This window comes from Apis mellifera, linkage group LG4, assembly GCF_003254395.2.
Source record: "Apis mellifera strain DH4 linkage group LG4, Amel_HAv3.1, whole genome shotgun sequence".
Lineage (NCBI taxonomy): Eukaryota > Metazoa > Arthropoda > Insecta > Hymenoptera > Apidae > Apis > Apis mellifera.
The window spans coordinates 10,799,307-10,820,662 of record NC_037641.1 but is presented as its reverse complement, the minus strand read 5'-3'; the positions used below and the strand labels follow the sequence as shown (position 1 = coordinate 10,820,662).

The 21,356-nt window shown below is 47.4% G+C and overlaps 1 protein-coding gene across 5 annotated transcripts in view; it reads left to right on the top strand.

Moving 5' to 3' along the window:
• Positions 1-21,032, top strand: part of LOC411018 (kinesin 11) — a 246,361-nt gene extending 225,329 nt beyond the window's left edge. The window contains exons 9-16 of one of the 5 annotated variants that reach the window (XR_410886.3): positions 4,214-4,411; positions 13,412-13,624; positions 13,894-15,540; positions 16,124-16,372; positions 16,572-17,033; positions 17,102-17,377; positions 17,603-17,921; positions 18,016-18,142. Coding sequence is in view for 3 of the 5 variants with exons in the window: in XM_016911633.2 (XP_016767122.2) it covers positions 4,214-4,411; positions 13,412-13,624; positions 13,894-15,540; positions 16,124-16,372; positions 16,572-17,033; positions 17,102-17,380; positions 17,649-17,921; positions 18,016-18,206 (3,512 nt within the window). In the remaining 2 variants the exon portion in view is untranslated. Of the gene's footprint in view, positions 1-4,213; positions 4,412-13,411; positions 13,625-13,893; positions 15,541-16,123; positions 16,373-16,559; positions 17,034-17,101; positions 17,381-17,602; positions 17,922-18,015 lie in introns of those variants that run through there. The other 4 variants (XR_410885.3, XM_394491.7, XM_016911633.2 and 1 more) reach the window with 4 other exon arrangements.
• Positions 21,033-21,356: the final 324 nt, after the last annotated feature.

Genomic DNA, 21,356 nt, shown 5'->3' with positions numbered 1-21,356 from the left:
GGGAGGGAGGGAGGGGAGGGAGGAGAAGAGAAGAAGGAGGAGGAGGAGGACGAAAAGGTGGAGTCGAAAGGAAACGAGATAATGTATGCTACTGGGGCACGAGCTTTCTTTCGCCCTCTCTTTCTACTTTTCGCCCCTTTCCTTCCCTCGCCCACCCTCCACTCTTCCACCTTTCGAATCTTAACGCATACCGGAGATTATCTTCGCCTCGTCTCGCTGTACTTTCAGCGGAAATAACTTCCGCGCTGACGGATTTATGGGAAGCCCGGTCGGGGAGACCGGTTGTTAAACCTCTCCGCCATGTTACATATACATCGCAAGATGAATATTCGTGTTTCGTGAATTTCTTCTTTCTCTTTTTTTCGAAACGCCAATCGTAACGATATCCTCTCGAAGGAGAGGAGGAGGAGGAGCTGGTTCAGGCCGTATCGTTCGAATGAGGACTCGAATGAAGTTCGTTATCGTGGAATAAGAAATTCGATCGAGCGATATCCGCCGCGAGGAAAAATCAATAAGACGAAAGATGCGTGTTCGGGTCTGAGGAGAGGAAAGAGCGATGGAGGAGAGATAAGAGGGTCTGGAAGGAGGGCGAAGATAAAGAAACGCCGAAGAAAAGAAAGGCGTGGAAGGAAGCCGGACGAACTTTCATCCCCTCGCGCCTCCGTTGAAGATACTCGAGGCGAGTCTGCGAGCAAACTGCTTTTGATCATCGCTAGGACAACGCGCCTTCTCTCCCTTTCTCTTTCCGTCTGTGTGTCACTCCTCTTCCCCTCCTCCTCCTCCTCCTTTTCTTTGTAGCTCCCCTAACTCTTTACCTTGCCGCTTCCTGCTGCTTTGACACGGGGAGAGAGGGGGCAGGGTGAAACGCACGAACAAAAGAAGAGGGAAGGTAAAGTCCGTGAGATGATGCGCGTGGATCGCGTGGACAGTCTTAAAGTTACGCTTCTTCTAATTTCGCTTCTTCGCCACGCGCTCTTCTTCTTCTTCGTGTCCATCCTCTTCTTCCGTTTCGTTCTCAACCCCGTTGCGAGAAATGCGGGAGGATAGATGGGCGAGGAAGGAGAGAAGAAAAAACGAGAGAGGAAGGACCACGGGTGGCGGAGCACCGTGAAAGCTACGCGATTTGTCGTATGGAAAATTCTAAAGGGAAGGACGAAGAGGCGCTCCCTGTATGACAGCCAGACAATACGCCCTTTTGTACTTTGTAACGCGGTGCTAATTACTCCGCATCAGGCACAGCCCTTAAGGTACACGCTGTCGAACCCTTTCACCGCGAGAAACCACCGAGAAAGCAGATTAACCAACAAAACGGGAAGAGAGCCGGCGAAGAACGCCACGAGTCTGCGAACGCCCGGCCCCTTTGACATGCAAATACTCGCGATAATTATACCGGGAAACGATGATTCGCGCTATGTTTTTGCCGCGGTTGCGTGGCCCGATTCACCTCGGCCCGGGGTTTAACTAATTCTTTCAACCGCGCGCTTCGCTTCGTCCTTTCCGCCAAAGGTGGAAAAATCCTTTCCCTCCCGTCAAGGATTCGGGTTGATCGAAAACGGATCAACCTAACTAGCCAACTTCTTTCTTTCCTTTCATTGAAATTTCCAATTACGTTATAATTTCGTTCGATTCGTTTCTCGAACATTCTCGAATCTCGCCATAAGCGGACGAAACAACACCAAATTCGTAGTCGAACGAAAAATAAAGTTTATCATTCGTTCACCGTTTCTCTTCTCCGAGAATGAATTCTCGAGAATAGAATTCCAATCGAGTTTCGCGTTACAGATTTTTCTCTATATAGGGAAGTATGGAAGTTTTTCCGTAATTTTTCTATTTTTTCCTTTGGCGTAGATTTATATTCGTCAACAACACGAACGTGGTCGGGAAAAAAGGGAATATGACGATCGATTCGTATTACTGTATTACTCGCTGTAAAATGGCGCTGTAATCTCTGCTTTAGGGGGGATAATCGAGGGGGTTAATCCGGGTAACATCGCTGAATCTGACCGGAAAGTTGATTCGAGAGTGACGAATGGCCAGGGCGAAAGGATCGAGGGCCGCCCATCCCCCTTCTCCCCGATTTCTAATTAAATAACAACATAATTCAACGTCTTACGTTAAACAATTAAATAACGTTTAAGATTCAGCGACGGCTGCCGCTACTTTCCCCATTATTTCGCCGTTCCAGCCAGCCAACGTGAGAATCCACCCCTCGAATTCTTACGCCTTTCGCTTTCAATTCCTCCGCCCTCCACTTCCTTCCTCCCCGTCCCTCACTTTCTCCTTTCTCCCTTCGCTCCCTGCCCTCTTCCTTTTCTTCCTTTTTCTCCTCCTTCTTCTTCTACTTTTTTTTTTCTTTTTCGGCCGAACTCTCTCGCCCCGTTCGGTATTGTTTTATGATTTTAATAAGACTCTTTTCGTTTCCCTATCGGCAATCCTTCTCTCGGCTCGCCACGTCGCCGCCTTTTCGCGTTGAATTCCAAAGTTTCACCCTTGCGGCCCGAAGAATGCTATTCTAACGGGGTGTATTCTTCGGCAACGATATTGTAGATATTGAAGAAAAAAAAAAGGGGGAAGAAAAGTTCGGGAAGATGAGCAGAATCGAATATTAAAAGGTTAGGGTTAAGTTAATCGATGCACCCCCATGTTAGTGGTCGAGATGCCGATTTTTTCGTATAGAATCATCAACATTTTTCTACTGAAGAAAAAAAAAAGGGAAGAAAAGTTCGGGAAGATGAGCAGAATCGAATATTAAAAGGTTAAGGTTAAGTTAATCGATGCACCCCCATGTTGGTGGTCGAGATGCCGATTTTATAGAATCACCAATGTTTTCATACTACTTTCACAAATAGATGAAACGACGCACAGTAAACGATTCTATGAATCTCATCATTATATTGAAATATAATAAAGGAGAATCGAATATCGGTAGCAACGTCATGATCGAACAATTTTTATGATTATAGGAAGAATGCTATTTTAAACAATATTGGGGAGGAAGGAAGTGAGAAACTTTTTCTACACTTTCACAAATAGACGAAACGATGCACGGTAAACGGTTCTATGAATCTCATCGATATCGAAATATAATAATAAAGAATCGAATATCGGTAACAACGTCGTGATCGAACAATTTTTAGTTTTATGATTGTACGAAGAATGTTATTTTAAAGAATATTGCGAAAAAAGTAAGAAAGTTAAATCGATCAGAATCGAATATTGAACGTTGAAACGTGATACACGCATTGATACTTGTACAAATAGACTGATTCTTTCCAATTTCTTAAATTGGTCACAAACAGCGAGCCCATAAAGCGGACGTCATTCTCGTTTCATCGAAAATCGCGGACTTGTAATGGTAACCGAATTAATCGGCTCCAATCTGTCGGCCGTATAAATTAGATCCTCGTTACGCATCGTGATTATGATGGTGCGTGTGCGCTCGTTGTTTTCCCCACGGCGTGAACCGGTAAATAGTAAACAAATTAATTGTCGTCGGCCGGGGCCACAAATCAGGCGTCCCGATTTGTTGCGTCGATCTGCAGATTTTCACCGTGTACATATATATATATATATATATATATGTACCCGATGGATTTTCAAAGGGCAACCGTGCGAATCGATCCCGCGGTCGCGAAAAGCGAGGGAAATCAATCGCGTTGTTCGTGCCACCGCGAATCGTTTAATCGCGGTGGCAGCTTCCGTCTCTTGACTTTCGGTCAAACGTTCGCTGGAAAAAGATGATTCTTTTCTTTGGAAGTGATTCGATTCTTGACGAAAATAAAAATCGCGAAAAGCACAGAAACTTTTATAAGTTATAACTCATCGACAACGTTGACGAAGCGTTAAAAACGTAATTCGATGCGGAATTTTCAAGAAAATAAAAATTTTCAGACTTCCATTCGCATAAAGTACGAGTACTTCCATTTTAGTATCAAAAATCGATAAAGGATCCTCTTCGATTTTTGGTGATAAATCGAATAAATTATCGATGATCTTCGAGATGATCTCAGAAATGGTATATTTCAGAATAGATCTCTTCGATTTTTCATGTCGCATTATCGAATGTATCGAACAGCAATGGATAAAAATGGATCCATTTGTACGATTTAAAAATTATCGACGATCGAAATCGTTGCAATTTTCCATTCGTCCCAGAAATGATCAGGTTCCAAGATGGAATGATCGACTCTTACTCTACTTTATCTTTTCGCAGGAAAGTCTCACACGATGCTGGGCACGCCTGAAGCAGGGCACACTCTAGGAGCGATCCCCTGCGCGATCGCCTGGCTGTTTCGAGGAATATCCGAGCAGAGGCAGAGGACGGGAGCCAGATTCAGTGTCAGGGTCAGTTGCGTGGAATTAACCACCGGTCAACAGCAGCTCAGGGATCTTCTCGCGGCTCACGCTAACGGTGAGTAAATACTACGAGATTCGGATCGTGTGAAACTGCCGCTACACGCCGCAAATCCTGTACAAATCTTGAAAGGATAACGAGGATGGAGGGCGGAGAGCAAATACACTCGTTTCACGCTCCAACGTGTGACGGTAAGAAACGTCAAGAAGTCAAATAGCTTGTCTATATCATTTACCATTCGAGTCGTCAAAAATTTCCAAGGCGAGAGAATTGAAAAAGGATCTGATTCGGTTCTAAAACGCAATCAGGCGAGGCGAGGTCCAAGTTTTCTCGTTTCCTCGATCGCCGTATCGTGGCGTGTCGAAGAAACTTGAGTCGTAAGAAACACTTGTCCCGGCCCCCTTTTTAACGGAACCTTCCCTTTCCACGATTCTCGCGTCTGTAAAACGACTGTCCTAGGGATCTACTGTACGCACGATGTAGACGCAAGGTGTAGGTGAACGGTTGGAGGGGTTGAAAGTTTCCTTGGAGATAGGATTGAATTCGCCGCGATTAATTCGATGCTTGGAACAATGCGGGCGAGTAAGTAGAGTCGTTTTGGATCAATCCGTGGCGAGTGCGCACAGCGGAGGAGAATCGTCCCTGACGTTGACGACGTCGATGGAAAAATCGTACTTGATTTTCAAAATCGAATAGATTTACGTTACGAATTGCGATTATCGAATTCGTTTTCTCTTACATTAAAATTCTCTTACATATAAAAACAAATTATATTTTTGGAATTGTATATTTTTCGAGCAAATGCCAAAAAAATCCTTCTTTTGCAAAGTTTTAATAAAAAAAAAGAAGGAAAGGAAAGGGATTAAAACCTTTTAGAATATAAATATAAGAAGCGAAGCGAATCTGTCATCCCGGGAAGCATGGTCGAGGTAAATTGCATCGATAAAAATAGGAAGAACGGTTTTAAACGCGGCCTCGGCATTCAGGAAATAAGGAGTCGACAACAAGGAGGATGGGAGAGAAATTACATCCGAAAATCGCATATTCCATTTGCTCGATACTACCCCCGATACTCTAATCCCATCGACTTTTGTGTCTTTCGATCGGTAAGAATGGACCGTAATAATCATCCAAGGGGATGAGGAGGAGGAGGAGGCATTGGTCGAACGTCTGTAAGAATGAAATCGTTGCCTTCCATTTCTTCTTCTTCTTCTTCTTCCTTTTTTTTTTTTAGCTTTGCTTTCTCTCGTTCCGGCATCCGTAAAAGATTCCGCCGAGTATAATATGCAGGAAACGGGACGAGAACCGTCCTGGTCGTCGTTTGGTTTCGTCTTCACGGACCACCTCGTCCACTCGTTGGTCCGTAAAATTGAAGGGTAAGATTATTTCTTATCTCCCTTCTATCTCTCTCTCTCTCTTTTCGTCTTCCCTCCTCCTCCATCTCCTCTTTGTTTCTTATCTCCGTGGAAGAATTGCGGGGAACAACTCGAAGGACTAATAAGAAACCGAAGGAGTGGAAGCTCGTCCGCTGCGGTGCACTTATGGGAACTCTCGAAATCGGGGAGCAGGAGGAACGAGCTCTCCTCCAAACGATCTCTGAAAATTAATCTTCGAGGTTCATTTCTCTCGTCTCCTTTCGACCCTCGAAAAATCGAGAACGAGAAGTGTCTTCGCACGAGCGTGCGTTTCGATCCATTCCTCCTCATTGTTCCTGGAACTCGATTACAACTCGGTACCAGTGATTTACATTCGATTCGTTGCCGTCTTCTCTACACAGACACACTTGACCGTTATCGAGGTTATCGTAGGGATAGGGACGTGGGTGGAGGATCGAATTTAAAAATTAAAAAGGTCACGCGCGGGTACGGTGCATTAAGAAACAATTGGCGGCGTATACAATGTAACCGCCGAAGTTATCGCGATCGTGTCTTGGGAGAGGATAAATACGAGAGGGGGTCATAATCTCAAAGGGTTTAGAATCGTAGTAAATTTCGCAGCTGACATTAACGTAGAAGTCGCGTGCCACGTTTGGAACGTGGCGTTATTAAACTGCTGTGTCGAACCAAGCTTCCTTCGGTAACGTTGCCACGTACACCGGTTCGGACTATATAAACCGACAATTAATTTTCTTTTTTTCTTTTTTTCCCCCCTTTCCTTCGGCACGTTCCTTTAATACACCGAGAATCGAGAAACGTTCCCTCTAACGTTCCCTTTTTTTTCCATTCGAAACGAGAATTCGACAAAGAACGGAATAAATTTCAAGGGGCGAAATTTCCTCGACGAGTTTCCTCGAAAAGTAAACGGAGGAGGGGGGAGGGGACACGTACGCGCGAACGCTACATTCCTCGAGCAAAAGACCAAAAGTTTCGCCTCTGGATCCACAGTTTTCGAAAGGAATTGCTCGGCGCGTGTTCTGGGTCTTAACGAGACAGATTCTTTCCGCTTTTCCCCGAAACGCTAACTAATTAAGACGCGATACAATTAATTTTCCAGCTTATTAAATAATTAACTCGTATCTCGAGGTCTGCGTCTTGCCTGCAGAAACGTTCGAAACGTTCCCCCTCCTCCCCTTTCAGACTTTCCCGTTTGTGTCTCTCCCTCGCCGTTTGCCGAGAAACACCGAAAACCAACCCGAACCTTCCCCCCGTCCTTTTCCTCGACCGGCGCAACCAACCACCTTTCCTCCAACTTGGGCTTTTCCACCCGGCAATTCGATAATCCCGGTTCCGGTAATTATTTAAAGTTTTCGACGGGACCCAGAGCGGAACAGAGGACCAGAAGCGGAATACCTTTCGTCTTTGCGGTAATTTACTTTTGTTTCTTTCCACCCCCCCCCCCCGCTCCACTTTACTCCAACCTTCACTTCCGCCCCATTTTCGATGGATTTCTATCTTCTCGATTCATTCACGACGAACCACTCTCTCCCCCTCCCTCTTTCGGCGAAAAGAGCGTGAAACGATCTTTCCGTAACCTCGAGCTCTTCTTTTAAAGCGACCGTGCGCATTTCCGCGAGGAGAGAGAGAAATACTTTTCCCAGGATATTTTTCGAGGCGGTATGGTCCCGCAATAATTTCCATCGTGACTCGCTCGCGCGCTTATTGTTTTATACTTGCACGCCGTTTCGCGCGTAAAGCGGATAAGAACTAAGATAAGGGCGGAGAAGGTAACAAAAAAGTAATGGAGAGAACGTCGCCGCGGCGTTGCACCGTCACTTTGCTTTTAACGTAACGCGTGACGGATGCGTCTTCTACTTTCTTCTTCTCTCTCTCTCTCTCTCTCTCTCTCGTTTTCTCGGTGGAAGATCGAGATCGAGAAGAAGAATCTTCACTCGATCGAGTTGCGTTTTATCGTCTCGTTGAAAGGGAAAAGGCATCCCTTCGTTTTGTACTCGCGAATGCATCGATACTTCGATCGCTCACCACGCGCGAATTATTCGTTAATATCCATTTGTTTGCCGGCCGACCGAACCGATCGAGTTAAATAACCTCGAAGCCGCGTGTTTGCGTTTTCGATACACGAAGCAGAAAGTATATTGAACCGCGGGTGTAACCGATGATGCATCCGCGGTCGGAAACGGTTCTATCTCGTCTCCATTTCTCATCAACCATTTTCGGATGGAAAGGTATTCCGAATATACGGGTCAGCGTGTATATATATATATATATATATATATAACAAGAATTCGCTTGACGATCTTTCGTTTAATAAATAAATGGGATGAATCGAAGCAACGTTTGTCAATTATAATTTGTCAATTACACGGATATCAGACAGGATATTGGACCCGATTAATTGGATTATTATTATTATTATCCTGTTGCAGATCGGAATAATCGGGAACGTAATTCTCTCTGATAAGACTTGCGACGTTCCGTCAGTTTTATTAAGAATGATTAAATATAGTTTCCATTCGAGAGGATAATTTTTATTTCCAATCGAACGAACTATTCAGTAGTTAATTTTCACAATTTGATAAAATAATATCGCGATCCTCTTCTCTTCTCCCGTTTTCATTTTCATTTTATCCAACGGATTCGATTTGCTCGATTTACTCAAAAACCTCGTTCGGTCGGTTAATTAGATATCCGCGTGGATTATCCCCCCACCCCTTGCGCGTCCCCTAATTTTCCACGTCGACAGAGAGAGAGAGATTCGTGGAATCGTCAATTGTCAACGGTATAATATTTGTCGTAAAATGACTCTCTCTTCCCAGGACGAATCGTCTTACGGGGTAACTTTTACGAGGAGGGGAGGAGGATCTCGTGCGGTTGGCAATTAAAGAAAAGCATGGCCGTCTTACGTTTTCTTGGCAAATGGTAGCGCGGGCAATGGCCCATGCCCCTCGCTGCAGAAATTGGAGATCGTTCCTTTAACGACAGCCTTCCTCACTTCGTCACTTGAAAGTTTAATGAGGCGAGGTCTCCCCGCTCCAGAAGGTCTCCTTTCCGAAAAAAAGTAAACTGTTGGTTTATACGCCGGTAATAATTTTTCGGTGGCGCGGTAACGGATCGACTCTCTAATCCTCCTTCTATCTCCTCTTCAATTTCTTTCGATATGCGTGAACACGCGGTGTCTCTTCCTTCCTGGAAGAAATTTTAGAATATCGAGAGATCGCCGAGATGTTAAATTTAATTGGCCCCGTTGGCCAATTAGAAGATTGGATTTTTCAAGTTGGATTCAATTAGTGGATTATATTTAGAGTTTCAGTTTTCAACGATTTCTTATGTTCGCGAAGAGAATACCCTTTGACTCTTACAGTAGAGTAGTCTGTTGGCTTCCCCAAAAGAGTTTTATATCCCGTTGTTACTCAACGGGTACCGCAACAGTTGATTGGATGTAATCCAATCCGGTGCGAATGCTCGTGCTTTCTTTGAGTCTAGCTACGTGCTCGTCGCGTAGCTATATCTTGACAGAAGGATAGGAGGAGGATATTTATTAAGTTAGAGGAGGGTGGGGGGAGGAGGGAGACGGGAAGCGGGAGAAAAATGGAATTAGAAAAAGCTGGAATAAAAGCCAAAGTGGATCCGTGGGACGAGATCGTGTAGGAAATATCGTATAGTGGAATTCGAAAGCACCGCGAACGAAAACAGAGTGAGAGGGCCTTATGAAAGAATAACACGCCGAGTTAATTGTAACGGTCATTCCCTGGATTACGAACGCGGGGATAGCGCGAAGAACGAGGTTGCAGCCTCGTGCGAGTTCTCTCTATTATCTCGCGCGACGTGATATTCCGTCCGTTTGCCCTGGGAAATATCTCGAAGAGGGGAGGGGGCGTTGTTCCGTTATTAAGAAATTCGATTCGAGCCCCCCTCTTCCCAATTTCCTTCGACACAGCTCGGTCGCGATCGCGTTGAAGAATCGCGTTGAAAGAGGATCGAAAAGGGGAGGGGGAGGACAAGCAATAAGTCGGCGAGTATTAAATTAAAGGGATTTCGAATTAAAAGTGGCGGGCAATTTATCCCCGACCGTATAAATAAAAGTTAACGACTAAACGAGCATTCCCGTGCTTATTACGGTGAGAAATGATTTATAGAAAACTTTCTCTCTTCCTCTTTTTCCTTTTCTCTCTTCTCCCTTCCCCCTTTGCTCGGGAAAAATACGGGAAACGCGCGCGTCTCCCTACGGATCCTCGAGTTATGGCCAAGACGGGACCGACTTTCACGACAGACGAATATTCACAGCCGCTTATTACGAGCTTTTCCCGTCGTTCCCTCCGGCTCTATCCGGCCTCTCCGCGACCTACGACCTTCCCTCCCTCGTCGTCGTGTCGCTACCTGAAACGGCGCCTCTCCCTCCCCCGCGAGACCGAGACCGAGCAAGGGAAAGAGGGAAAGAGGAAAACGCGGTGAGCCGGTGGTCTTCGCCTCGCGCAGTTATTTCGGCGAACGTGTACGACCGCGCAAACCACGTTTTCCATCGTCCCTGTCTACCGCTCTTTCCACTTTAATACCCGGATCTCTGGCTATTCGTTAATTTTCTTCCTTCCCTCCCGTTCTTCGTTCCTCCCCCATTTCTCAGAGACGAGAGAACTACTCGATACTTCGACGAATATGTTTCGATTTATCCATGAATCGATGAAAAAAAATCGATTGATACAAAGAGAAAAAGAAGAAGAAGAAGAAGAAGACGAAGAAGAAGAAGAAGAAGACGAAGAAGAAAACGAAGAAGAAGAAAAAGAAGAAGAAGACGAAGAAGAAGAAGAAGAAGAAGAAGAAGAAAGCTTTCCTTTGATTTTTCGACGACAATCGTATAGAAAAGTAGCGTTTAAAACGCTAGAGTTCTTCTCCCCCGAGCTCTATTTAACCCCTCTGGATAGAGGGTTCCATCTAGGCCTGTAATAAACTTTCACACCCGGAAAAGCGGAGTAACGGGGTTTGCACGAGGCGCGCGTGCACGAGGCATTTGGGAGAAACAGTCGTGCGGGTCGGCCTTGGTCATTCGAAATAGTGGAAACAGATTTTTTTCCCACTGCCCCCGGACAGATTCACCCTCGAGGGTGGAGGGGGCTCGATCGGTCGAGGCTCTCGAGGTGGTATTCGAAACGCGTCGAAAAACGATTTATCCGGCATCCCTTCGGCCGTGTAGTTTCCTCGCGGAGCATCGCCGTTTTATTTCCACCGTGTATATATATATAGGCGTGGAAGGCTACGCGTGCCCCCTTCTCCCTCTTACGTCGTTGCGAACCACCGTCACGCGGACCAGATGCCGACAATATTACTTTCTCCTGTCCCTTTTATGGATATTGCCACGCCTCTGCCGCATTAATACGTCCGAGCGAGCGTGCACCACCTCCTCGTTGTTCTTCCTTTCGTTAGGCTTTCTCGTTATTCCCTTTTCTAATGAAACCGGATTTCCTTTGATCAGTTGCACGTAAAATTATGAAATTTGAATATTTATCTCGTCCTCTCGGTTTTAATTTTACGGTCCGAAGATTTTTTTCTTTTTTTTTTTTTTTTTTTCCTTTCCTCCGCCTGGAAGGAGGAAATTCGGTTTATAGAAATCTGGCGTAATTTCCAGGGTGCAAGGGTTGGAAAGGGGTCGTAAAAAGAAAAAAGGTAAAGTAGATGGACAAGGGGAATATACCGTTGGATACCGAGAACGGGATAACGAGAAGCTACTACGAATCGCTTTTCTTTCCTTTTTTTTTTTTTTTTTTTTTTACGACACCAGTAAATGAGTTGGCGAGGTAGTAAAACCTTAATTGGATATTCGACGAGGAGGTTATTCAAGATTATCGCCGCGAGCCGATACACCCTCCTTATCCTTCCTTTCGAAACTCAACTTATAATAGACAGAGATCGCGATCGAAATTTGTCTAACCCACCGATAGTCGACTATTCTGTCCCTGCGGCGGTGGAGGGGTCGTCAGACCTTTTTACGATCTCCATAGAATCGATAGACACATAATAACGATCGTTGCCTCTCGATTCCGTCCACCTTCCTTCCTTCCTTCCTTCCCTCCCTCCATCGTTTCGCATCGAAAGCTGTTTTCTAAGACGGTTGGCAATATGTCACCGTTGAGGCTGTACATAAAACACGCCCGGTTTACGAGCCGATCAGATGGCGCGTGTGTTATTACGAAAACTTCCGAAACCCTTGTCAAACGCACAAGCGTAAAATTTCTCTCCCCTTCTCCGGAGTGTTATAAATTCCTCGTCGATCTTCCGCCGTCGAGATCATCGCACCGAGTATCTCGAGTTCGCTCGATCTATCGGATGGGGGAGGGGAGGATGAATCAAATCGGGAGGGGATTTTTCATTTCTCGGATGACGTCCACGGTGTTGGATAGTGTATCTTTCGAGAAATCTGTAGGATAAGAGGAAGGAGGCGGCGCATAAAATATCCAAGACTCGAGGAGGCGGGATAACAGAGCTTTTACGGTGATCACTATTTACAGATGTGTTTCTCCGCATTACGTTGATTATTCGCGCACAGACCTGTAGTTCGTTGGCCATACTTCACTTACTTCAGCGCGCATACCGAGCGAGCTGGCCATCGATAGTTAACGTACCGTGATATCCCCGCGTTTCGAAAGATGATTCCATGAAACGTTCAATAATACGAAAGGATAACAGCTGTACAAGGTAAGCGCACGGAAGAAATTCTAGATTTAAGCAAACTTGTTGAAGGAAAATATGATTCAGAATATGAGAAATGGCAATTGCTAAGTGTGGAAATAAGTAAGTATTTCGAGAATAATTCTAAGAATTTGACGTCGCTTGCAAGAATTTCTTAAATTCCAGGAATTTCACGTCACTTCTAACAACTTTCGAAATTTTTTATCGAATTTACGATATGTAATGATTTCGTATCAAAAAAATATATAATTCGAGTGGAGATAATACGTGAAATTTTTCTTGGAATTTAACATATTTAACTTGCCTTTTCTTATCTTTTTACGTGTAACATTTTTTCATGATTTTACTCAATATGGATCATGAAATTTCTATATAAATAGAAAAACTGTTAATTTAGAAGATAATTAAAAATCTCATGAAATAATAATTTGTTTTACCACACGATAGAATATTCTTAAACAGGAAACGAATATATCGCAATTACCAATGTAAAGAAACGTATCACGACATACTCTCTTGAAATCACTCGTCTTTTACTGGAAACATTTTTCACGGAGAAAGAAATAGCAAGGTAAATAAAAACTCAATATATCCTGATATCCTGATATTTTATTTTAAAACTAATATTCAATATAATTATTCGATCTCTTTATAAATACACGTAGACAGATACCAAATGACGCTATTTCTTTTCCCGTACACGTTCGGTTTCTCGACACGGAAGAAAAATTAAATCGTTAAAATTCACCCGGTATTCCAGCGTACCTGGTTTCTTTGAATTCCTATTTCTCTAACGACTCGCGGAAAGCTTGTTAAGATCAGGGTATGTTCACGTGAAGGGGGACAAAAAAGAAGAAACGAAACGAAAAGAAAAAGAAGAAACCACCCCTACACGTGTTATTATTTATCGTCGGGCGTCTGGTGACAAGCGTGGCAAGGGACGCGTGTAACGTGATTTGCCGTGGCTCTTTGTTCCCAGATTCGGAGCAGTCGCCGGCCGTGTACTTGAGGGACGACCCACTGTTCGGTAGCCTGCAGCTGCAGCAGCACAGCGAGCTTCGTGCGCCGACTGCGGAACGTGCCGCCTTCTATTTGGACGCGGCGGTCGCGGGCCGACAACGAGAGGACGGCGACGCGCACATGCTCTACACCCTCCACGTTTATCAGTACAGCGTCGCGGGCAAGGGTGGAGGTGAGCGCAACCCAACCCACCGATCTCCCCTCCCTCCCTCCCTCTTCCGCTTCGTAGTCCCAGCTCGTAAACAACGTTTGTCATCGAGCTGGCTAAAGTAAGCCGGAGCTCCTCTCCTCTCCTCTCGGTCTCGAGTGGCTTCCGGAAACCGAGATCAATCCCCATCGTGTCGTTTCTCAATGTCCAAGATCGTGTATTCAATTGGAATCCCGTGGAAATGGAACGATTTCGATGGAAGAAAACAGAGATGGAATTTAATTATTTTCCAGTTGCCGGAGGGAGAAGCAGACTGCACCTGATGGACTTGGGTAATTCGGACCGCGGCAAGTCCTCTGGAGGGATCCCGTTGTCCGGGCTTGGAAACATCCTTCTAGCGATCTTCAACGGGCAGAAGCACCTCCCGTACAAGGAGCACAAGCTGACCCAGTTGCTGAAGGAGTGCCTCGGCTCGTTGACGTGCCACGCAGCCATGATCGCCCACGTGTCCCCGAACGCTCAACACTACACGGAGACGTTGACCACCGTGCAACTGGCGTCCCGAATTCATCGGATGAGGCGGAGGAAGATCAAGTTCGTGGGCGGGGGGGCGCAGGGGGCGGGCAGCGGGGGGAGCTCGGGGGAGGAGGCGGCCAGGCAGAACAGCGAGTGCGACCCGAGCTCGAGCGACCTGTCGGCGGACACGGTGATCTACGTGGGGCCCAGCACCGACGACGCGACGGACGGGGAGCATCCCCCCGTCTACATACCCAGCCTCAACTCCGGGGACAATCGCTGCGCGATGGGAAGGGTGTTGAGGGGATCCGCGGCCGAGAGGCCTTGCAAGATACCCGAGGAGAGGAGCCCGGTTCACAAGTCGACCAAGGCTGTGAAAACGTTGACGCAGACGGCCTCGAAGCAGACGTCCCCCGCCCATACCGCCACTCCCAAGGCCAGCCCAGCGAGGAAGGGCTCGTCGGCCAAGGTTCTCCTCCCCTCGTCCAAGGTGAACGACTCGCCCGGCAGCAAGATCCCGGTGGCTGCGCCCAGCGGCGGCTCGGACGAGCAGTGGATAGACGGGCCGAGGATCTCCAAGTCGAAGGTCGCCGAGGCCAGGCACATGCTCAAAGATCCTCACCACAAGAGGGAGACGTGGATCGACGGGCCGATGCAACTGACCGGGCCGCCCACCTTGCAGCTGCACGCCCAGCAACATTCCTCCGGTTACGGGTTCATGGACAGCCACAAGAAGAGCATGATCAGGAAATGGGTGGAGAATCAGGCGTCGCAGATTCAGAAGAGCAGGCACGCCGCGGCGAGGATCGAGGCCTCCAAGTCCGTGTCGGGCCAGTCGTCCGCCCAGTTCAAGGAGTTGACCACGTTCAAGACGTGCTCGGGCATGGACGACGACGACACCTCGTTGTCCACGGTCGAGAGCGACGGCTTGAAGGCGAACGAGATCGAGGACATTACGGAGAAACTGGGCGCCAAGCTGAATCTTCTCAACGTGAAGTCGAACACGGATTCGGGCCTCGATCTGACGGCCAGCCCCGTGATGGACGACAGCGTGGACAAAGGGAAGTTGGATCTCCAGGAGGACGAGGACGATGACGAGGAAATCGTGGTGCCTCCGCCGTTGCCCTTGATCGAGCCGCTGAGCAACGGAGTGAGCAGGGAAGTCTCGATGGAGAGCCTCAACTTGTCGCACAAGGACATCGTGTTGCCCTCCAGGCATTCGCTGTCCTCCGAGGACGAGATCTTGGAGATCGTCGAGGTCGAGGATCTGGAGCCCGTTCCTATGCAGGACTCGTGTCTCCAGGTGACCGAGGAGGACATTGCCTTGTGCATGGGGGAGAATCCTTTGCCCGAGAGCGACCAGGAAGAGCATCCTTTGAGAATTCTCAGCCAGGAGAATCTTACCGTCGTATCCACGTTCACCGGTAAGTAAATAAAAATATCCTTTTTTCTTTTCCTTTCTTTTTTACCTCGTATTATCCATATCGACATTCGGTACACTTTCATTTCGCGAGATATTATTTTATTCGAGAAAAATATAATACCCACTGGTTTTCCACAAGAATTTTCCTCGATTTTCCTCGTAGCACGCCGTCTCTCCTTTCTCTCTTCCTTTCGCTCGAAGAGTACTCGAATACCTCGAAGATCGTTGCCCGAAGAGACGGAGAGAAACAGAAAGAGAGAGAGTCGATCCTTAAATCCTTCCACCATCGAGCTTTGGTAATAGCGCGCTCGATGGAAAACAATCATACCGCGGGGTAGAAGAAAAGAGATGGCCAACGCTCGAGGATCGTGTAACGATCGAGAAGAGACAGAAAGAAGGGAGCTCGAAGAAGAGGTTCGATGTAATTACTCGATACTTTTCATCTTCTTACGCTCCGCGCTCTCCTTCCTTCCCCTTTCCCCTTCTTATCTAATCGTTTGTTCTCAACGACGAGCAACGCCTCCCCCTTCCCTCTGAGGAATAAGAAGGAAAAAAAAAAGAAAGAAACACGTATCAATTTGCAGACTCGATGTCGGTGATGTCGGACACGGAGCGGTACAGACCACAGTATCCACCTCCGGTCGGCGCAGGTGTCCTGCCCAGGCCGTACTTCGACCACGAGGACTTTCTCGAGCAAGAGACCAGGCACAAGTTCGACCAATTGGCCCGGCTCCACGAGCTCTACCAAAGCAAACTGGCGCTGGCCAACGTTTCCAACTCGGTCACCTATCAAAGGGAGAACTCGTCGAACGCGAACGTCAGAGAAACTCCATGTAAGTCTCGCCAAAGTTTCACTCGCCATTCTTTTTCTTCCGTGTGCTTTTTCCATCTCGTTGTTCTCCACGTCCGACTTTTCTTTTCCGTCCAATACTCGAAAGAGAATTCGGTGAAAAATCCTTCCTCCTTCCTTCTCGCAATCGGCTTAGGCCTGTACAACATTAAGTATGGACATTAACGCAGGACAAATTGCAGCCGCCCCCGTCTTCCGTCCGCCGTCGCGGTGTCAATCCTTGTCCCTGTCGGACGTGATGTTCAACGACAACGCGAGCAACCACGGCAGCATCTACAGCGAGCCGGCGTACATAGCCGGCAAGTCTGACCAGGAGAAGATCTGCGACAATTGTCGTCAGAGCATGGCGAGGCCGGCCACTGCCTCCTACTGGTATCCGAACAGCGTAGCGCACATAGCCAGCCCAAGAAGGTACTGCGGCAAGCTTGGCGATTGCAACATCTCGAGTCTAAGGCATCCGGACGGCGCCTCGAATCCCAATCTGAAGGAAGAGGTGGAGAGATTGCCGGGAAACGGCGCCTCCGGCTCGGATCCCGAGGAAGAGTACGTCGAGGCGAAGAAATTGTTCACGGCGGCGGAGAGGTCCGAGAGGACAGTGACCGGCAAGTCGGACATCGAGGAGGAAATGGACGGCAAGATTCAAGGTGAGATTCAACAAGATTCGTTCGAGATAGATAATCTAAACGATTCGGCGAAAAATCGATTCTTGCAGCAACGGCACCGCTGCAGTTGTCCATCCCGTCACCGGCCCCATCCTCGGGCCGAATGCAGCGTAAAATCACGAGTCTCGGCTCCTCGATGGGTTTGAACAAGGAGGGATACGATTCCGGGGCGGACTCGACGCCACGGGCAGCGAAACTCTCGCCAGCCACTCTGTCCAGGCATCGCGCCGAGAGTTCTGGCTACGACAGCATCGTCAGGGACAGCGAGACCAGCAGCATCGCCAGCGACTCGTCCAGGCATACGGGAGCGCTTCAAGAGCACCAAGGTAGTTGATATTTGTCCTTCCCTTCTCCTCCTCCTTCTTCTCCTATTAACGATCGCATGCCATCGCTCGGGAAAATCTCGCGCAACAAGAATAACAAGAGCACACGAGATAGCCGACGAAACCTTGCACAAAGACCCGTCCCGAAAAAAAACTGAAATCCTCTCGCGAGAAGATTAAGGTGGAAAACCCTCTAAAATGGTCCCTCCGTACGGTGGTTCTCCTCAGGTGGCGCTTTGGGAGTTCTAACCTCGACGTTGTGCGGGTGTTTCAGCGGTGGAACAGCGGGTGGCAGAGTGCGGGCTTCGGTCACGGGGCCAGTGCCGGGCCCATCTGCCACGACCGCCATCCGCGGCATCCCCGGGGATACTCGCGTACACAAGCGAGGACGTGGACATCCTGGACAGGCGCGCGCGGTTGCGCTCGGATCCACGTGGCACGATGTCCAGGATACACAACCTGCGACTACGGCAGCGCCTTCTTAGGCTCGAGCTGCGCGACGCTAAGAGGCGCCTCATGGTGCCCGACTCTCGCTGGACCTACGATCGTCAGTATTCTTCACTTCTCTCTCTTGTTCGCGAACAATTCTCGAGATATTCTTTTTCTTTTAATGATACTTTATGTACTTTTCACGATTGCAGTTCACGTGGAGGAGAGTATGGACTGGCGAGATCCGTCGTTCCTCGAGGCGCTCGAGGCCGAGACGTGCATCCTGCAGAAGCGCGTGCACGCGTGCAAGAGTCACGTCCTGTTGATCACCTGCTTCGACTCCTGCCCGCGGCAATCGTATTCGAGACAGGCGGAAACATCCACCGGGATCCGGATCACCTAACCTAGATTTGGATCAGCGCGCGCGACGGCGTGCTGATCGTCAACGCGGATCGCAGTGTGAAAGATTAGAGAGAGAGAGAGAGAGGGAGAGAAACGAGACGAGCGAGGTCGATAATGGAGAATGGAGAATCTTTTTTCTCACGATGTCGCTCGACTCCGTCCAATAGTTGTTAAATGACAAGTTTAGTATCGTGATCGTCGTCGCCACGTTGTTACGCACGTCTAAATAAATGGTTCGTAAGGAAGTTTTTCATTCCCTTTTGCCGAGGTGGATAAAGCGTCGTTCGCGTTTAAGCCGTGAATTCTGTGCGTCACCTTTTTTCGGAAGAAATTCGTTCCTTCCTTTGCGCCTCGATCGCGACTTACGAATACGAAAGGTTTCTCGAAGGCGATGATGAACAAGGTGTTTGCCAGCGAGGTTAAAAGAAAGGGATCGAGATAGCGCGACTAGACGCATACTTGTTGACACTGAAATAATTTAGCGTACGAGTTGGTGCTGCATTTTTTACACCGATCGATCGTCGACGATCGTCGTAGGGAAAATTCAACCGGATCACCGTTTCTGCGCTTCGAATTCGAAATCGACCGTATCGTCGAGGAGATAATCGACGTTTCGTGATTAGATGATAATTGCTCTGATGCTACTTTAGTGGGCCAAGCTTCGAGAACAGCGCCAATGCGAGTAGAGCAAGTAAACTTTACGTCGAGGAATCGTGTCGCGCGTGCTTGGTCGATCAAGGATCGAGTATCGAATTCCTCTGGAGAAAGAAAGAAAGAAAGAAAAGAAAACAAGAAAGGATAAAAACGTAATAAGAAAAGATATCGAATCGATGTTCGAATCCTCGATCGACGATTTCGGAACCGAAATTTAAATCGAATAGATTGCTGTGGAATTCGCACCGAATTCGTAAGAGAAAAAAAAAAGAAATAAAGAAAGAAAGGAAAATAAATAAATTGATACGTCGAATTTGAAAGAAGGAAGAAACGACGGACAGTGCAAGATAAGAAAAAAAAAATAGATAGAGACAAATATACGTAAATATAATACCGCTACAAAGATGGTAACCAGGCGAGAATATCGGCGAAAGGAAGATACGAGGAAATCCTTTCGTATACAGCAAATACGATAGACGCGATAAGACTCGACGGGGAAGAGACGGCGAGATGAAGCGCGTCGTAGTCATTGTATTTAATGCACGCACGTTAATTCAAAAATATTATCGTAGCTTTAATCGTTATCAACAGTTACCGCACTTCGTAGGGCTCTGTAATTCACTTTTAGAAGCGAAGATGAGAACCGAAGATGGGAATGCGAGCGAGCGAGCGAGCGAGAGCGAGAGGAAAGGACGACGAAACGAAAGGGATGAGATAACGAATGGGAGAAAGTAATCGGAGAAAAAAAAAGATGCTGCGAGAGAGGATGCAGCGTTGCTTTTCCACGGTAAACGTATTCGTAATCGTAAAAAAAAAAAAAAAAAAAAGAAAAAGTTGCTCGGTACTCGGAGCAAGGTGTGCCCTCTCTCTCTCCTCCTCGAATGGAAGAGCGAGAGGCGGCTCGTGGCGATGGAGAAGAGGGGCAGAGAGCACGGGATGGAATACGCGAAGTTTAAACGCGAGAATCTCGCGTAGACTCGAGGCGTGGGCGTGGGTATAGAGCGTGGAAGGAAGAGGGGGGGGGGGGGGGGAATGGAACCGCGGAGAATGAAAATAGACCGGATGAAAATAAATCCGGGAATGCCGGTAATGCGCCGCTGAGAAACAGAGATATTCAAGCTTTTCGAACCGTGGCCAACCATCGATATCGGTGGAAAACCATCCGTGCCTTTGTCGCTCCACGTCATTCGCCCTCGTCGCTCAGCCTTGGCTCGCCGAATACCAAGCTGAGAGGCCTTAATTCCGTGCGATCGTACAAAATTCATCTACTCTTTAAGGCCTCGATCGTCTACGAATGTCGCGTCGAATCGTGTCATTCAGTGTTGTCGCACGGTTCAGCTCCGTTTAAATAGCCAACAAGAGAGCGGATAATTTAATTTAACTTCGCGACGATTTCGACGATTCGAGCGAGACGAGGGTGCACGCTCACCGAGCAACGCAGGATCTGACCGTTAGTTGCAGAGAATCGTTCTCGAAGCTACCGGACCGATCGAGATTCCTGTGTCGTTGTCCGTTTGTTAAACGAACCCGTACGCTATTCGTCCATGTTTCCAGACTGTTCTTAACCCGCCACCGCCGAGTGCACACGCGCCATCTTCACGATCTCCGCCTTTCTTTCCGGTTTAGCTTCGACCCGAACTCGTCCCGCGACCGATTCACAGACGCAACGCTCAACTTCAACAACGTTCAAATACGCACGACGATCTTTCCCCTTTCCCGAAACAGCGTCCCCTTTATCCCAACGTTTATCCTATTCACCGCTATTTTTTCTTTTTTTTTCCTTTTTTTCTTTTTTTCTTTACGTTTTAGGGAAACGCGTCACTCCGTCTACCGTGAAACACGACTGGTAAACGATTCAACCGGTAAAAGTAAAATAGCGATTAAGGATTGATCGATCTCCGCATCATCCTCCGCTCGAGGAAGCGAACGTTACGAGAATTGTACACATACACACACACATATACACATGTACACATGCGCGCGCACATACCTAACAGGAAACAGTATGTACGTATGTACGAACCCGCCACACAAACGTAAAAAAAGAAAAAAGAAAAAAAAAAAAAGAAACCACACGCGTCTACTGTACCATAATACTTGTACCATATTTATATTTTATATGTACAAATTAGTCATGTAATTTCTTGTAATAAAGATCAATTTACAACGTGTATGAAATCGTAAATCGGTAAACCACACGGAAATTTCCATTTTTGCCAGATCGATATTTTATTCGGAGACTCTCTTTTTTATTCTCTCTCTCTCTCTCCCCTCCACCCTCCCTTCCGACCTGGACGAGTTTTTCTCTCCCGAATTCCAGACAATTTGGTACCGTTGCGAAGAAGAGGACACGAGGAGGAGGAGGAGGAGGAGGAGGCGAGGGAGGGCAAGAATTCCTCGGACAAGTTATTGGATCGCGTTTCCGAGCCAAGAGTCGATGCGCAGCGACGTATCTGGAATTCGGCTCGACGAATTCGCGAAGCTAGAGGAACGAAGA